Here is a 15,993-nt window from a genome sequence, read left to right on the forward strand (position 1 = left end):
TAGTGAAAAAGTGATCTCAATTTACTTTAAATTTGCATGTCTATTATTATGAGTGGGTGCTAGAATCTTTTTATTCTTTTAAGAATCATTTGTACTTTTCTTTCTATAAACTGGCCATTCATATTAATATTTTATTAGATTGCTAGTTTTTTAAATTGATTTTTAAGAACTCTATTAGAGAAATGTGGAATTTGTCTGTGATAGGAATTTCATCTTTCGTGGTTCATAAGTGCGCTGATTGGGTTTTCGTACCACTGTGTAAGCTGTGTCTCCCTTAAACCTTGTTACCATGTTGGAATATTACCCCTCTGACATGAAAAAAAATGAATTTCAAATATTTCCAAGTTTTCATTGTTTTCTTGTTTTTGCTTAGAGTGATTTTGCCAGGCAGATCTTATTTATTTTTCTTGGGTCAAATTTATGAAGCTTTTTTTTTTTTTTAAATGGCTTTAGGGTTTTATATCATTCTCAGAAAAGCTTTTCACATTCTAGGATGATATTAAAAAAATATTCCTTGGTTCTTCAAGTACTTTTATGCTTTCAGTTTTAACATTAAATTTTCTGATCCATCTGTAATATACCCTGGTACAGAGTCTGAGGCATGAGTCCGACATTACTGTTTGTTTTTTTTTTCCCCCCATAATGCTACTACCATTCTCATCTACTTATATGATTTAAAATGTAAATTAACGGCTGGGGTTGTGGCTCAGCCGTGGAACACTTGCCTAGCATGTGTGAGGCACTGGGTTTGATCCTTAGCACCACATAAAAATAAATAAATAAATAAATAAAAATAAAGGTATTATGTCCATCTACAACTAAAAAATTTTTTTAAAAAGTAATATGTTATATATGTTATTTTCATATAGTTTATGTATAATTCATTTTATATATTTCTAATAGTATTCACATTTTCTGCATGTATATTTATTTTTTGATATGCTTACTGTGTCCAAGACTACCAGGTATGGTAGTCTTATATTGCTTTGTCTTGTCTCTCTGTCAATTTCTTCCTATATTTCTGTGAATGATAATGATTTTTTTTTTCCAGTTCTGGGAATTAAACTCAGGGCCTCACACATGGTAGGCAAGTACTCTACCACTGAGCTACCTCCCCAGTCTCTGTCAACTTGGCTAGGCTACACTGCCCATTTGTTTGGTCCTATCTAGTCTAGATGTTGCTGTGAAGGTATATGTAGATGTGATTAAAATTTATAATCAGTTAACTTTAAGTAAAGCAGATTACCCTCCATAATGTGGATGGGCCTCATCCAATCAGTTGAAGACCGAGAAGCTATTCTGTATCAAGACTGCAGCAAAGGGGCTGGGGTTGTGGCTCAGAGGAAGAGCACTTGCCTAGCATGCATGAGGCACTGGGTTCAATCCTCAGTACCACATAAAAATAATAATTTTTGAAAAAGGGGATTTTGTCCACCTACAACTAAAAAATTAATGTTTTTTTTTTTTCTTTCTTTCTTTTTTTTTTTTTTAAAGACTGTAACAAAGAGGGCTGGGTTTGTGGCTCAGTGGTAGAGTGCTCGCCCAGCATGCGTGAGGCACTGGGTTTGATCCTCAGCACCACATAAAAATAAAATAAGGATTACGGTGTCCACCTACAACTGAAACAAATATTAAAAAAAAAAAAAAAAAAAAAAAGACTGCAACAAAGAAACCCGTCCTGAGTTTCCAGCCTACAGGCCTTCCCCGAAGATTTTGGACTAAAAGACTACAACATCAACTTTTATCAGAGTTTCCAGCATGTTGGCCCGCACTATGGATTTCAGACTTATCAGCCCCCATAATGGCATAAGCCAATTCCTTAAAATCTCTGCGTATGTGTGTGTTCATGTACATGTGTGTTCATATGCATGCATGTATGCTGTTGGTTGGGTGTTTTTTTTTTTTTTTTTATGGTGCTATGGTTTGAATATGGATAGTGTCCTGTGAAGGTACCCGTGTTAAAGGCTTGATGCCTAAGGGTAGCACTGCTGAGGAGTGTTATGGACCTGTAGGAGGTGGGGCTTTATGAGAAGTTCTTAAGTCATTTGGGCCATGCTCTCAAAGGGGATTGTGGGACCCTGGTCTTGTTCTCTCTCTTTGCTTCCTGGTTCATTATATGAGTGGTTTACTCCACTATGAATCCCCACCATGATATGCCACCCTTACTAGAGGCCCAAACAAATCCAGCCACCACATCTTGGATCTGAACCCCCTAAAGTGAAAGTTAAATAAACTTTTTCTTCATAGTAGCCTTTCTCAGGTATTTTGTTGTGGTAGTGTGAAGCTGAATAATACATCTGGAGAATGCTGATAATATAATTTCTAATGGTTTTTCTTTATACATTCAGATGGCATAATAGTTTGGCATTGAACTTCAATACAATGAGTATTTTATTTGTGGCCTCTTACTAACAAAACTGTCTTTGTCTGATTAGTGCTTTTTGTCTTGATCATCCAATATTGCCAACCCTTCCCCCCGTTTTTGTGCTCTTTGTTTGTATTATGTCCTTGTCTACATTTTAGTTTGTAACTTTTTAAAATTGGCATGCCTTTTGTAATTAATTATATTTAAATTTGTTTTATTCAACCAAGTATTTTAGTAGAGGATTTATATTTTTGTTAGTTTTGAAATATTTGGTTTTATATCATTTTGTCCTATAACTTATATATTCACATCTCCCTGCCATTTTCTTTATTTCCAGTTTCTTGTGTTTAACTGCTCATTGTTTAAGAAAATATTGCATTCTATTAGTTGAAAAGGGTTACCTGGAAGAAGGGAAAACTTGCACTTTTTACTTCATACACCTATTTCTAAATTGATACAGTAAATATACTACCTGGTAAATACTTCTAGATTTTTAAAAAGTTTTCTTTAAATAAGGCATGATAGTGCATGCCTATAGTCCCAGCTACTCAGGAGGCTGAGGTAGAAGTATCACTTGAGTATGTGAATTTGAGACCAGCTTGGGCAATATAGTGAGATCCCATTAAAAAAGTAAAAAAAAAAAAAAAAAAAAAAAAAGAAAAAGAAAGAAAGAAAAAAGAAAAGAAAAGAAAAAAAATTCAGGCCAGGAGCAGTGGCACACACCTGCAATACTAGAGGCTCTGGAGGCTGAGGCAGGAGGATTGCGAATTCAAAGCCAGCCTCAGCAACTTAGCAAAGCCATCTCTAAATAAAAATTTAAAAAGGGCTGGAGATGTGGTTCAGTGGTTAAGTGCCTCCTGGGTTCAATCCCCAGTACCACTAAATAAATAAATATATATATAAATACATAAACAGGGCTGGGGATGTGGCTCAAGAGGTAGCGTGCTCGCCTGGCATGTGTGCGGCCCGGGTTCAATCCTCAGCACCACATACAAACAAAGATGTTGTGTCCGCCGAAAACTAAAAAATAAATATTAAAAATTCTCTCTCTCTCTCTCTCTCTCTCTCTTTAAAAAATAAATAAATACATATATAAACAAACAAACAAATAAAAATTCAGCAGGGCACATTGGTATTTGTCTGTAATTCCAGCAATCTGGAAGGCCGAAGGAGGAGGATCTCAAGTTCCAGGCCAGGTTCAGCAACCTGGAAAGACCCTGTCTCAAAATAAAAGTTAAAAAAGGGATAGAGTTATGGCTCAGTGGTGAGGGCCTCTGGGTTCAATCCCCAGGAACGCACACACACACACACACACAAAGTTTTCTTTAAATTAATCTTTGTCAAATTTATTAGTCTAGGGTGAAATGGCGTGTATGTGTGTGTGTGTGTGTGTGTGTGTGTGTGTGTGTGTGAGAGAGAGAGAGAGAGAGAGAGAGAGAGAGAAAGAAACTGGGGATTGAACTCAGGAGTGCTTAACCACTGAGCCACATCCTCAGCCCTTTTTATTTATTTATTTTTATTTAGAGACAGAGTCTCACTAAATTGCTTAGGACCTTGTCAAGTTGCTGAGGCTGACTTTGAACTTTGAAATGGTATATTCTGAATTATGCTTTGGAGATAAGAATTTGCCACACTTTACCTCATTTCCAGGTCCCTGTAAATGTTTACTGGGGTTTTAGATTCATATACTTTTATTACTATTTCAAAAATTTTAAACTGAATTTGAGAAAAAAAAAATGTGGATTCAGTTTTTTTGTTTGTTTGTTTGTTTTGATTTTGGTGCTGGGGATTGATCCCAGGGCCTTGCATATGCTAAACATACACTACTATTAAGCTATAGTCCCAGTCCCAGATTTTATTAGATATGATACAATTATTTAGACGCAATCCCCCACCCTCCTCCTATTTGTACTGGGGATTGAGTCCAAGGGCACTTTACCATTAAGCTTCATCCCTAGTCCTTTTTATTTTATTTTAAAAAACTTGAGAAAGGGTCTGGCTAAATTGCTGAGGGTCTTGCTAATTTATCCAGGCTGGCCTCAAACTTACAACCCTCTTTCCTGAATCCCCCAAGTTGCTGGGATTACAGGCAAGTGCCACTGCACCCAGCTAGATGCACTTCTATTTTGGCTTCATAATGGTCTCCTCCATGACTTATTCATTCTTGAACATTTTTTTATTTTATCTCTTTGTTGGTTGGAATAGATTGTAAAGCAATTTTTCAAGAAGGTTATATCTTTTATTATCCCTTAAATAGCACTGCATTTTTCTGGCATCTTTACACTCAAAAGACAACTCAGATGTATATTACATTTTGGGGTCATAAATTTTTCTAAAACTCTATATATGAGAAGTCAGAGAGATTGATTTTTGTTTTTACCTGGGTAACATGATTTTGGATTTTTGCCTGAATAATCATAAAAACTTTAATATTATAGCTTAAAACTTTTAACTTTGCCTAGAACATACTGGACTCCTTTCAATCAACAAGCACTGTTCTTGGAGCTGAGGGTGTAGCTCAGTGTTAGAGTGCTTGTCAAGCATGTGTCAAGCCCTGGGTGCCATCCCCAGCACTTCAATAGAGGGGATATTTTTTCCTGTTTTTATTGCTTCTCTTCCATTTGCCTTTATTCCTCTTTTAGTAACACAAATTAACCGTCTGTTGGTTCTGTACTCTTCTTTTTCCATAGCAATCATCCTTTCTCTTATTGTTTTTATATCTTTCATAGTCCATTTAATTTCTTAGCATCACCTTTTTTCTTAACATCAATTCAAATTTTTGCCATATAAATTTTGATCTTTACTGTCTCCCACATGTACTTTAATTTTGTTCCTGCTCTTTTAGAATACTTGCTGAGTTTTCTTACCCTGTCCATTTCTCTTTTCATCTCATCCTGTTGGATTTTCACTTCAGTCCTACCTTTTCCCTCCTTCTGTTTCTTTTTTACAGAATCCTTTAGGTTGCCAAGAGGTTTCTAAAATTTTCTCCTAGTGAAGGAGAGTTCCCATCCTCTCTGATTTTTCTGGATGCTGTGCTCTCTTCTCTAGTTCTATATTGTTTTTTCTCCTTACCCTCAAATAGGATCGTTTCTCTAGGCTCAACATCTGTCTACAGGGACTAAGCTGGCTACCCTAGGATCTGTGTATGGAAGTAGTAACAGAATCACCATGTCAAATCTGTACCTGGAGGGCACATTATTGTACATGTAGTTTGATTTACCCTTTGTGCCTCTTATCTGCTTATGTGATATATATAACACAGTACAGCCCCCAACACAGACTTCTCTCAGACACCTTCAAGTCGTTCTCTTTCCCTAAAGTTTTGGGAAGAATCTTCTACATAATTTGGAGAAAATTACATGTAAAATGAGAATGAGGGATCCTTTGTTCAAAAAGTAAGAATATCAAGACAGTGACAACAGAGAATTAAATCAAACATGGGGTCTTATCATAGAGTCCTGGATGACTACGTAAGTTTCATGCCCATGAAACCAGCCTTTGTTATGGGGACTACATGGGCCTAAATATAAATCTCCTCCCTTTTCCCCTCAATCTCTTCCTTATTTACTGCTCACTTGTTTTTTTCCTATCTGCCTAGATAAACAATAGGAAACAGATTGGTATAAGGGTGCAGGGGAGGCAGGGATGGGGATTAGTATTCTGGTGAACAGCTTTCAAGGGTGGAAAAACTGTTACCTTTTGTTGGTTTAGGCATCAAGTCTTTGAGTTGGGAGACAAATGGTGAGTGATCAGGGGATAGGGCTGTGGGCCTTAAATAAGTAGACTCCTACCTTTTTCAGTCAATGTCTGTTAGAAGAAATGAAGCCAAGGAAAAGCATGGCTGGGATTTCTTCAATGCAGCCCTGTAAAGTCACCCACCTCATAATTAACATCAATTTCATCTAGATCCCGGCCTCAGGTTGCTTGTCAGTTTTAATCTTGGATGTTGTGAAATCTTATTTGTTGTTGTTGTTTTTCCCCTGTATTTGAGGGGATTTTTTGTGAGCCTTTAGACAAGGATGCATTTGGAGGGGGTAAAGAGTAATATGTCATTTGAACTGGAATCCCCCAGGGAACCAATTAGCTAGGCCAGGGGTTGGCAAACTTACTTGTGTAAGGCCAGCTAGTAAATATTTTAGGTTTTGCAGGCCAAGAGGCAAAATCAAGGATATGATATGGTTACTTATATAACAACAGAGGAAACAAATTTCCATAGGTATTATACTGATATAACTCAAAGTCTAATAGCAATAATTGAGTATAATTTGGGGGCTAGAATGGAGTTGTTTTTGAACACATTTTGCTCAATTGGGGTTCAAAATTAGTGTTCCCTATCATCAGATTAGATTGTAAATGTTCAGTTGTTAATGATGATCTGTAATGAGATTTTATGTGTTTCATTTTTCAAAATGTCTTTTCACAGAGAAAGACACTGCCAAACATTGGATTAATCCATGTATATATTTTAATTTGGTACATTCATCGTATGGAAGGCATTTATAGGATTCTAGTAGATTCTTCTCTTGATATTTTCCTTTTAGTGTGTCGTTACATTGCAGATTAATCGCTTCCAATTATGTTTAGATGAAAACTCCTCAATTGCTCAGTTAAATGAATTTTGAAATATGGAAATCTCCTTTACATTTACATTAAGGACTGAAAAATGGTGCATGAAGCAGAGTTTGAACTTGGAAGAGAAATATACTGCAAATTTATATAAAAATGGACAATTCACTTCTTGTTTTAACTTCTGACAGAATGAAAGTTTATAGTGACTTAAAATTACTTGTAATGCAGGCAATGTTGTTACCAAAATGACTTTAGTAAAGGTTTTACATACAAGTACTATTTACCCTTAAAATTGGTAAAATTAAGACACATTATCCAAATCTGTAGCAAAAGCTAATTTCCATAGTCATTCATTGCTTGACAGTGGCCAAATAGAATATTGTCACTGCTAAGACTTTATTCAAACTGTTGTGTGGTACAGCAAGTCAGGATATTCAGTTTCTAATTCTGACACAGATTCACTGAACTGATGATTGTTAAGTGTTAGAGAGTGAATGAAGTTACCATTGATACTATTAGTTCAATAACTCATGGTAGATTCAAATAGTATCCCAAAGTAACTACCTAAAAATAGTCATAGGGTTTAAATACATTCATACAAATTTTGTCAATTTGTCCACCAAACATATTTTTGCTTCTCATATATTGTTACTACCATCAGTTGTAACACATCTTAGAAGATTCCACTTCATGTTGTAATGAATCAGTGCTTTCTTAGTTTTTTTTTTTCTTTTTAAAATCAACTTATTTTAATTAGGTATATATGACAGCAGAATGCATTTTGATTCATTGTACACAATTTCAGCACAACTTTTCATTTCTCTGGTTGTACACGATGTAGTGTCACACCATATGTGCAGTCATACATGTACCTAGGGTAATGATGTCCATCTTCTTCCACCATCTTTCCTGTCCCCCTGTCTTAGTTTCTTTAAAAATAATTTTACCTGGCATTGTTCCATGCAAACTATTCAAAGGAGCTAATTCTTCAGGCCCTTCAAACATGACATTGACTCCTCAAATAAACAACTAAGTGGTATCTGTAATAGTTAACTCATGAAGTACCAAAGGAAACCACTCAAAATTAATTGCCTGTTTTTTAATTGGATATGAATATTGATCACAATGTCTTCAATTCTTCAAGCAAATGTTCTAGCTGAAAGGCTAATGGCCTTAAGTTTATTTTCTCTGGACACATTTCTTTGGCTGTTGCAATCAAACACAATTTAATCAAACAGTTTTCCTTGTTTGGTTAAGAAATGAGCTGCTCAGAAAACTACTTTGTTTTCAATCTCATTGTTAGTTTTTATTTTTGTGAGGAGTTCTGCTGTGATGAAATATTCTTTTAAATTTTCTAGTGGTTCTCACTGTTGCTTTCCTGTTGGTTGGGAATATTGTGATGTGTGCTTATTCTGATAATATTGACATATATTGTATTGTTTTAGCAAGGCAATAACAAATTGCATAATAAATGCTTTGCCATCAATTTTGATAATAATCCATACTCTGCTGTGGGCTGGGGATATAGCTCAGTGGTAGAGTGTCCCTGAGTTCAAGGTCCTATATTGAAAAAAAAATCCTTATCATATAATTCAAATATATGATTCATCTTAGTATTTGCATCTTTGATCATATTTTCTCATTTAAGATTATCCTTATTTTTGGTATGATTAGTGACTTTTTATTGAAACCTGGACATTTTGAGTATTAGGTTGAGACTTTGGATCTTATTTAAATCAGCGCAGGCTTCCTCTGACATTGCTTTGGTGGGGGATAGGAGCACTGACTTCTTACTGCTACATGTTGGTGGAAGTCCAGGTTCCTCATTTAGTCTTCATTGACATTGAGTATGGAAAAGGAGTGTCTTCTTACTGTCTAGTAGGGATGGGAATTCTGACACTACCCTGGATGGGAAGTACAGAAGTACCTCATTCTTGCTCCCTGCAATGGATTTGGATGATGGCATTACCACTGATCAGTGGTGAGTCTTGACTCCCCACTAGGTCTCCTCAAACATTAACTCAGCAGGGAGGGGGCATGACCACTCATAACTACTGGGTAGAGATGGAATTTTAGGTTCCCCAGTGCAGTTGTAGAGGGTGGGATGAGGTTCAGCCTGGTGAAGGTGTGGGAATCTAGGTTTCTTCTAGAAGCAGAAGTCCTAAAACTATTCTGGCAGCTTAAATTTTTGTAATAAAAAAAGTCTTTTATTATTTATTCATTGTGGTACTTGGCTTGAACCAAGGGATACTCTATCTCTGAGCTACATCCCCCAGCCCTTTTTGTTTTAAAAAATATTTTTTTAGTTGTCAATGGACTTCAATTTTTTTTATAAAAAAAAATTTTTTTTTGAGAATCGAACCCAGTGCCTCACACATGCTAGGCAAGCACTCTACCATCGAGACACAACCCAGCCCCCCAAAGCCCTTTTTATTTTGAGACAAGGTCTCACTAAGTTGTCTAAGCTAGGCTTGAACTTGTGATCCTCCTGCCTTAGCCTATTGGGTTGCTGAGATTATAGGTATGCATCTCCATGCCTGGCTCAGATAATCTTTATGATACTGGTCAGTATAGTATAGGAAGAACTGGTAAATTTTTGAACTTATTTTTGATTCTGACATAAAGGATAAGTATGGTTCTATTTATAAAACTAGATCTTTGTTATGTTACTTTTTATTATCTGTACAGGTTCTAGGCACTAACACAAGAAATAAACTATATATACCTACATGCTTCAGGTTAAGTATTTAGTTGTTTAAAATAGATTATTTTTCTTATAATTGAATGAGTTCCTTCTGACATTGATGGTATTTATGTATTAATATAACATTGCTACAAATTATGCAATAATTACTCTATAATCTTACTCAGTATAAAAGGTTTTATATAATTCAAAATATTGATTTTATCTACATTTATCTATATGTCATATCAACTTGGTAAATTCAGATTAAACTTTGCTCAGTTCCTAGTGTGTTGTTTATGAAACAAAAATTAGTACTAAGTGATATAAGGTTTTACTTTTTATTAATTTTGGTACTGGGGATTTAACCCAGGAGTGCTTTACCACTGAGTTACATTCATAGCCCTTTTTATTTTTTGAGATAGGGTCTCGAAAAGTTGCTTAAGACCTTGCTAAATTGCTGAAGCTGGCTTTGAACTTTCGAACTTCCTGCCTCAGCCTCCTGAGCAGATGGGAATATAGGTTTGTATCCCTGCAAGGCTTAATTTTAGAATAAATGAAGTGTAGCAATGTTGGGTTTATATGTCTCAAGTATAAAGTGGATTTTGACTGCTTATGTGTTGGAATTATAGGGAGGTTGGGGAGGGTAAAAGAGGAAGTGATTAGTAGATGACGATCAATAAATTGAGAACCCGATTGTAAAAGCAAGGAAAGACTTCAGACATTCCAACCTTCCTATTTTATAGAGTTTTTGTTTTGTTTTGGTGCTGGGGATTGAACCCAGGGCCTCATGTATATACCAAGTACATGCTCTACCACTTAGCTGTACCTCTAGCTCTACTGAAGTTTTTGAATCTATATTATGTATTTGGCATTTTACCTACCTTATAGCATCTAATCTTTAAATTAATGTCGTAAAATGGCCGTATTTTCTTTTTCACAGGTGAATGACTGAGGCTCAAATTAGACTAATTGAAGGTCTCACAGATATCAAATAATAGTTATGAGTTGAGACTATCTGTATATCACGGTTCATGCTCCTTTGGTGACGCCACTCTGCCTTCCACATGGGTTTTCAGATTTCACTTTTCATAGAAATAATTATTATAGAACAATTTGTTCTATTTCCCCATTTTTCTCTTCAGTGAAGGAGAAAGGTTTAATACCTATTTTACATATATTTGACAGACGATAAACTTTGTAAGATCCAACAAATTACATAGTGATGCAGGGACTTATGTCACTGCATGAAAATTGTCCCATGCTTGATGGAGGACAGATCATTGTAGTTAGAACAGAAACAGAGCTTTGGTTTAGAGGATAGGTAATTTTCCCAAGGTCATGCAGTCTATGCAGAACAAGGATAGGTAATCGGGTCTGCCTGACTCCAACCCTCCCCAATCCCACATCATTGCATACACTAAAGGCAATTCTGCTGTTATATAGTTATGGTGGGAAGAAATACATTGAAAGATGGGGAGTGGGTAGCTTTATCATTCTTGGAAAGGGCCTGAATCAGGAGCCAACTCTAGTAAGATGGCCAAATACTGGCAGATTTATATCTGCTGTGCGTGGAGCACCCCCATGCTAGTGGGGTCAAAAATCTTCCAGGCTTTGAAGGCCACTATTTATGACAAAGTTAACAATGCATGTGTTATTTTAGCCGTAGAAAATATTCAGCCCCCTCTACTCATTTAAGCAAAATGGCATACAATAAAGAATGGAAGAGGTATTTTAGAGAGTAATTAAATATGAAACATAATTTATATAAAACTAGAGTTTGTTCGGTTAGTTACTAGTCTCAAGAGAGTAATTTAAAATTTGTGTCTGTGTGCAGTCAGTTGGGATTTCCATAGCTTCTGAGTATTGCTAAGATTTACTGACTCAGCACTGAGTTGTCTTCCTTATATTTTGAAATCCAAGTTTAAATAAATCCAACTGGTTACAGGTGGAAATGTACTGTAGAAAATAAATAAAAATCCGTTTATAAAGGGAACCTACTTCACATGTTAATATTTATTATTTCCCAATCCCTTAAAATTGGAAGTATGCCCTGTAACAGACTTATTGCTATACGAGATCTTATTAAATCTGCTGTTTGAATAGTTGATAGAAGGCTTTTTTTCTTTCTCCCAACTATACTATGGATTGACCACCAGACCCATGACTTTTATTTGCACACGAGAGACGGTCAGAATAAGAAAGTTTTATTGCTAAGGGTTTTCGCAAGTAGGGGAGGCAGAAAACGCTTTTCTGGGTTGCAAGGTGTGATGAGGGTTCTAAGTGCGTTTTCTCCCAGGTCTGTCCAACAAGCAGCCCCCTAGCACTCCACGAAGGCCCCACAGCAACAAAACCCAACATCCTGGCGATCCCGTTTAACATTTTTAGTTGCTTTTTCTTATAATACTATAATTAATTACTGATAAGATGCAGGGTAAACGCAGCTAGCATCAAATTTTGGCCCGAAAGTGCCGCCAACAGACAGACCTTCGGCGGTGGGGAGCCATGGTCAGCGAGCCAGACCCCGCAGGCGACTCTTCATTCCCTCCGGCCTGGGGTGTATTGGCCAGGGTCAGAGGCCTTTTTCCTCCTTCACTTTTGGCGCGGGTGAGGGGATCCAGGCTGCGAGCGCGGCCAGGCCTAGGGTGGCGCCCAGGCCGCGGGACTTGGGGCCCGGCAGCTGCTCCCCGAGCGCACTCCTCGCGGAGGCCATTATTTCCAGCAGTGCCCAAAGTATGCGCTTTCTTCCGAGGGCAGAGGTCCGGGACCGTGCACCGCTACTCGGCGACGTGACCCGCACCAGGCCCTGTGGGGCTCCGGATGCCTGAAGCTTGCACGGGACGACCGGAGCCGTGGTCCGGGCCCACCCCCCAGTTTCCGGGCAGGCAAAGGCCGTCCACGGAATCCTCGACCGCCGCTCGCGCCCGCCGCGGGCGGTGCCGGACCTCGCCCTTCCCCACCGCTCCCCTCCCCCTCCAGAGCCCGCCGCGGCTCCCGAGGTGACACGGCCCGGACCCTCCATTCTCTGCCCGTGTATTTAACTAGCACAACCTAACCAGTTGCTGCCTCTCGGTGACAACCCTTTCCCCGACAGACACGTCCAGCAGCCAACCACCAGCTAGAATTGGCGTACGTCCCGCTCCCCCGTCGGTGGCGGCCTCGGTGGGCGGGGCTCTAGCAGCTAGCAAGTTAAGTGGAGCCACGGCTGACGTGAGTCAACAAAGGTCACGTGAAGAAAGTGGGCAGCGCCGATTGGCTGAGCCGACCGGGTGGAGAGGGGGGGTCACGGCGGCGGCGTGGGGTTCGCTGTGTGACACAATTACAACAACTTTGTGCTGGTGCCGGGGAAGTTTGTGTCTCCAACGAATCCCCCCGTGCTCCCGAGCCCCGCGCGCTCCGACCATTCCCGCCGTCCCCGCCTGTGGCTGCCCCCTGTCCGCCCCCGCGATGTGACCCTACAGCCGAACCGTCGCCGCTGCCGACCCAGCGGCTCCGCAGCCCCTGCCGCCGCCGCCTTCGCCGCTACCGCGTTGGGATTTTTCGTCGCCGCTGCCGGCGGCGGAGGAGGAGGCGGCGATAAAGTTGGTGTGCCGGTCCCGTGTGGAGATTGGGGGGCGTCGTTGCTGGCCCCGGCCCTGGGGGGGGTGTCGGCGTTGGAGTTGTGAATTCGCTGCGTTTCCATGAAATCCTGCGGAGTGTCGCTCGCTACCGCCGCCGTTGCCGCCGCCGCTTTCGGTGATGAGGAAAAGAAAATGGCGGCGGGAAAAGCGAGCGGCGAGAGCGAGGAGGCGTCCCCCAGCCTGACAGCCGAGGAGAGGGAGGCGCTCGGCGGACTGGACAGGTACCGGCCGCCGTCACTCTCCGGGTTGGCTCCGGACAGGCAGGCGCCGCTCTCTGGGGAGGCCCGAGCGCGGCTCGCCTCTGGCGGCGGTGGGGCGGGCACCTCGGCTTGGCGCTCTCCGCGCGGCCGCCGCCGGGGCCTCGGGCTCGGTCAGAGATGGGTCAGTGGTGTTCCGGGAGCTTTAACGAACCGTGTGTATCTTTTTCCTACAGCCGCCTTTTCGGGTTTGTGAGATTTCATGAAGATGGCGCCAGGACGAAGGCCCTACTGGGCAAGGTAAGGCACCCGCGGGCTGGAGCGCGGACACGGTCTCCCGGGCCGGCGCCGCGTCCCCCCCGGGCCCCGCGGCCCGGTCAGCACTCATTGTGGCCACGAACGATGGTCAAGGGGCTTCCGGAAAACTATTTCTTTCCTCTGTGCTCCCCCCACCCTCGGGTACCTCGCTTGCTCCCTTGCGAAATTACTCTTCTCTTGAAGCTGGAGGAACGGAGACGGCTGCGCTTTGGGGCCGAGCTCAACTGGGTCGACAAAATTGCCTGCTATTTCACAGCTTTTGGGGGGTAGGCCGATAATCTCCGTGGTGCCTCTTGAGGGTCAAGGGATCATAAATGTGTACGGATTTCCTGAAATCTCCGACTCACTTGCCTCCTGTGGTTTTTATTCTTTTTCTTCAGGTAGGCTGTTCGTGATGTCTACTGTTAACCAAACGTTTTGGTCTTTCTTCTCTCCCTGCTCCCGGAAGGGGGAAGTTGCGCGTAGTTTTAGGTCGGTGAAGAGTTTGCTTTGGGCTGTTGACATGTATCTCGATTGGTATGTTTTACCTGAAGTTAGGTGACTTGTTTACTTTTTGGGGGTCTTTCTGCAAAAGAAATACCGCAGTTACTTGTGAATGTGTGTGCTCGCGCGTGTGTGTATGTGTGTGTTTTTCCTGGAGCCTTGTTTCCTGTGTGTCTGACGGGAGGCCGGGAGGATTCGGGGTGTAGTCTCTGTTTATTTGTGTGGAAAGTTGTTGGCACTGTCATTTAGTTAAGTAATGGCTGCTCCTATCGGCCCAAGATGGCGGGACAGGGTGGGAGGAGAAAGTGAAGGGGGGGTTTGGGGGAGGAAGGAGAGGTAAACATGGAAATAAATAGTAGCGATGAATAGGCCTTTCCTTTGGAGTGTGTAGCTTCATGGCATTTTACAAAAAATTATTCCAGATTATTTGCATATAGAATTCTCGTATCTTTCTCTTGCTTGGAGACAGCATGCATTAGCCTGGTAAATGCTGATCAACCTGTAGCACACTTAGTTACCCATCTGTAAGCTATTGAACAAAGACTGGAGTCTGATTCTGTCCGCATCAGTTTGTATCTCCTGACCAAAATCTGATTGAAATGGTATTAGAAGACTTTCTTCTTAATTGGGACAGTGAAACTTGGAGTGTGTGGAATAAGTGTTGAATCCATTGGCATTTTCTTTTCTGGCTGAAATCTGTAGCTTTGCGTTTGACACTTAGCTTTATTGTTGCTGTTGAGAAGGAAGTTTGAAATGACTAAAGCTTAGAATTTTTTTGTTAAATTTGTTTTTGTTATCTTTAATTTTTGTTGTAGTTTGTTTAGCAGAGTCATTAATTCCTTTTAATCTATAATTACACTTCTGTTTTTATTTAAAAGTAACTAAATATAGGGAATTTTGATTGCAAATAGTGACCAGAAAACTAAATGGAAATAATTCTTTAAAATAAGTCCAGTCCCTTTGACCTGTACAGAAAACTTGCATTAAACTTTGTGTAGGTATTGACTTCATTAAAATTATGTCTGGGAAAATGAACAGTGACTAGCTCAGGAATAATTTAAGAATCAATAATTGTTTTTTCCGTCTTAAAGCCCCCCCCACCATGTGAATATATGAAGTATTTATTTAAAAATACTAGACCACTGTCAAAATTATCATCCAAAACAAAATTAAATGATTTAAATTTAAGGAGCATTTTCTTTTGGAATGAATATTGCCAGTTTAATACTGGGTTGGTAAAGTTGCTTGCAAAGATAATTCATTTGGGCAAGTTTGGTCAAATCTATTGCTTTTGGTTATGGTGATGAAGAAACAAATGTAATTTGATATTTTATGTAATAAGGTGTAAAATGCTAGTTGATGATTTCATGTCTTAGAATGCTCATTCAGATACATTGACAGTAGATGGTGCTTAACATTGGATATCATATTGTTAATATTGAATCCTGCAGTTGGTATGAACTGAGTATAAATTTTGAAAAACAGTATTTTCATGCATTTTTTTGTGAAGTCGTGTATTACTTTTGACATTTGAGTACAGTAACATCTTGAAAATGAGAAACTTAGGAAGCTTCATTTTTTTTTTTTGGCAAAAAATTACAGGTTTATCAAGTATGGGGTAATTTGGTAAACTAGTTTGTTGAGCTAAAAAAAAAAAAAAAAGATCTTCATTGCTTCAGACTTATAAACTTGTGAGGTCATACCTGCTTAAATCAAGACCCGTTAGCCTTGACATTAAAATAAAACATTCTATAGTAT

At 39.7% G+C, this 15,993-nt stretch overlaps 1 protein-coding gene and 1 non-coding gene across 10 annotated transcripts in view; both read left to right on the forward strand.

Annotated features, from left to right (window-relative positions):
• The first annotated feature begins 211 nt into the window (after positions 1–211).
• On the forward strand, positions 212–314 carry LOC143639599 (small nucleolar RNA U13). Its single transcript, XR_013154743.1, has one exon. It is a non-coding gene; the product is annotated as a small nucleolar RNA U13 (small nucleolar RNA).
• Positions 315–12,951: 12,637 nt separating this feature from the next.
• Positions 12,952–15,993, forward strand: part of Kdm6a (lysine demethylase 6A) — a 226,386-nt gene continuing 223,344 nt past the window's right edge. For all 9 annotated transcript variants that reach the window (XM_077106930.1, XM_077106923.1, XM_077106926.1 and 6 more), the window contains exons 1-2: positions 12,952–13,458; positions 13,671–13,734. In XM_077106930.1, coding sequence (XP_076963045.1) covers positions 13,298–13,458; positions 13,671–13,734 — 225 coding nt within the window. In that variant the 5' untranslated portion in view covers positions 12,952–13,297. The remainder of the gene's footprint in view (positions 13,459–13,670; positions 13,735–15,993) is intronic.

The sequence above is a fragment of the Callospermophilus lateralis genome, chromosome X, assembly GCF_048772815.1.
Source record: "Callospermophilus lateralis isolate mCalLat2 chromosome X, mCalLat2.hap1, whole genome shotgun sequence".
NCBI classification, from domain to species: domain Eukaryota; kingdom Metazoa; phylum Chordata; class Mammalia; order Rodentia; family Sciuridae; genus Callospermophilus; species Callospermophilus lateralis.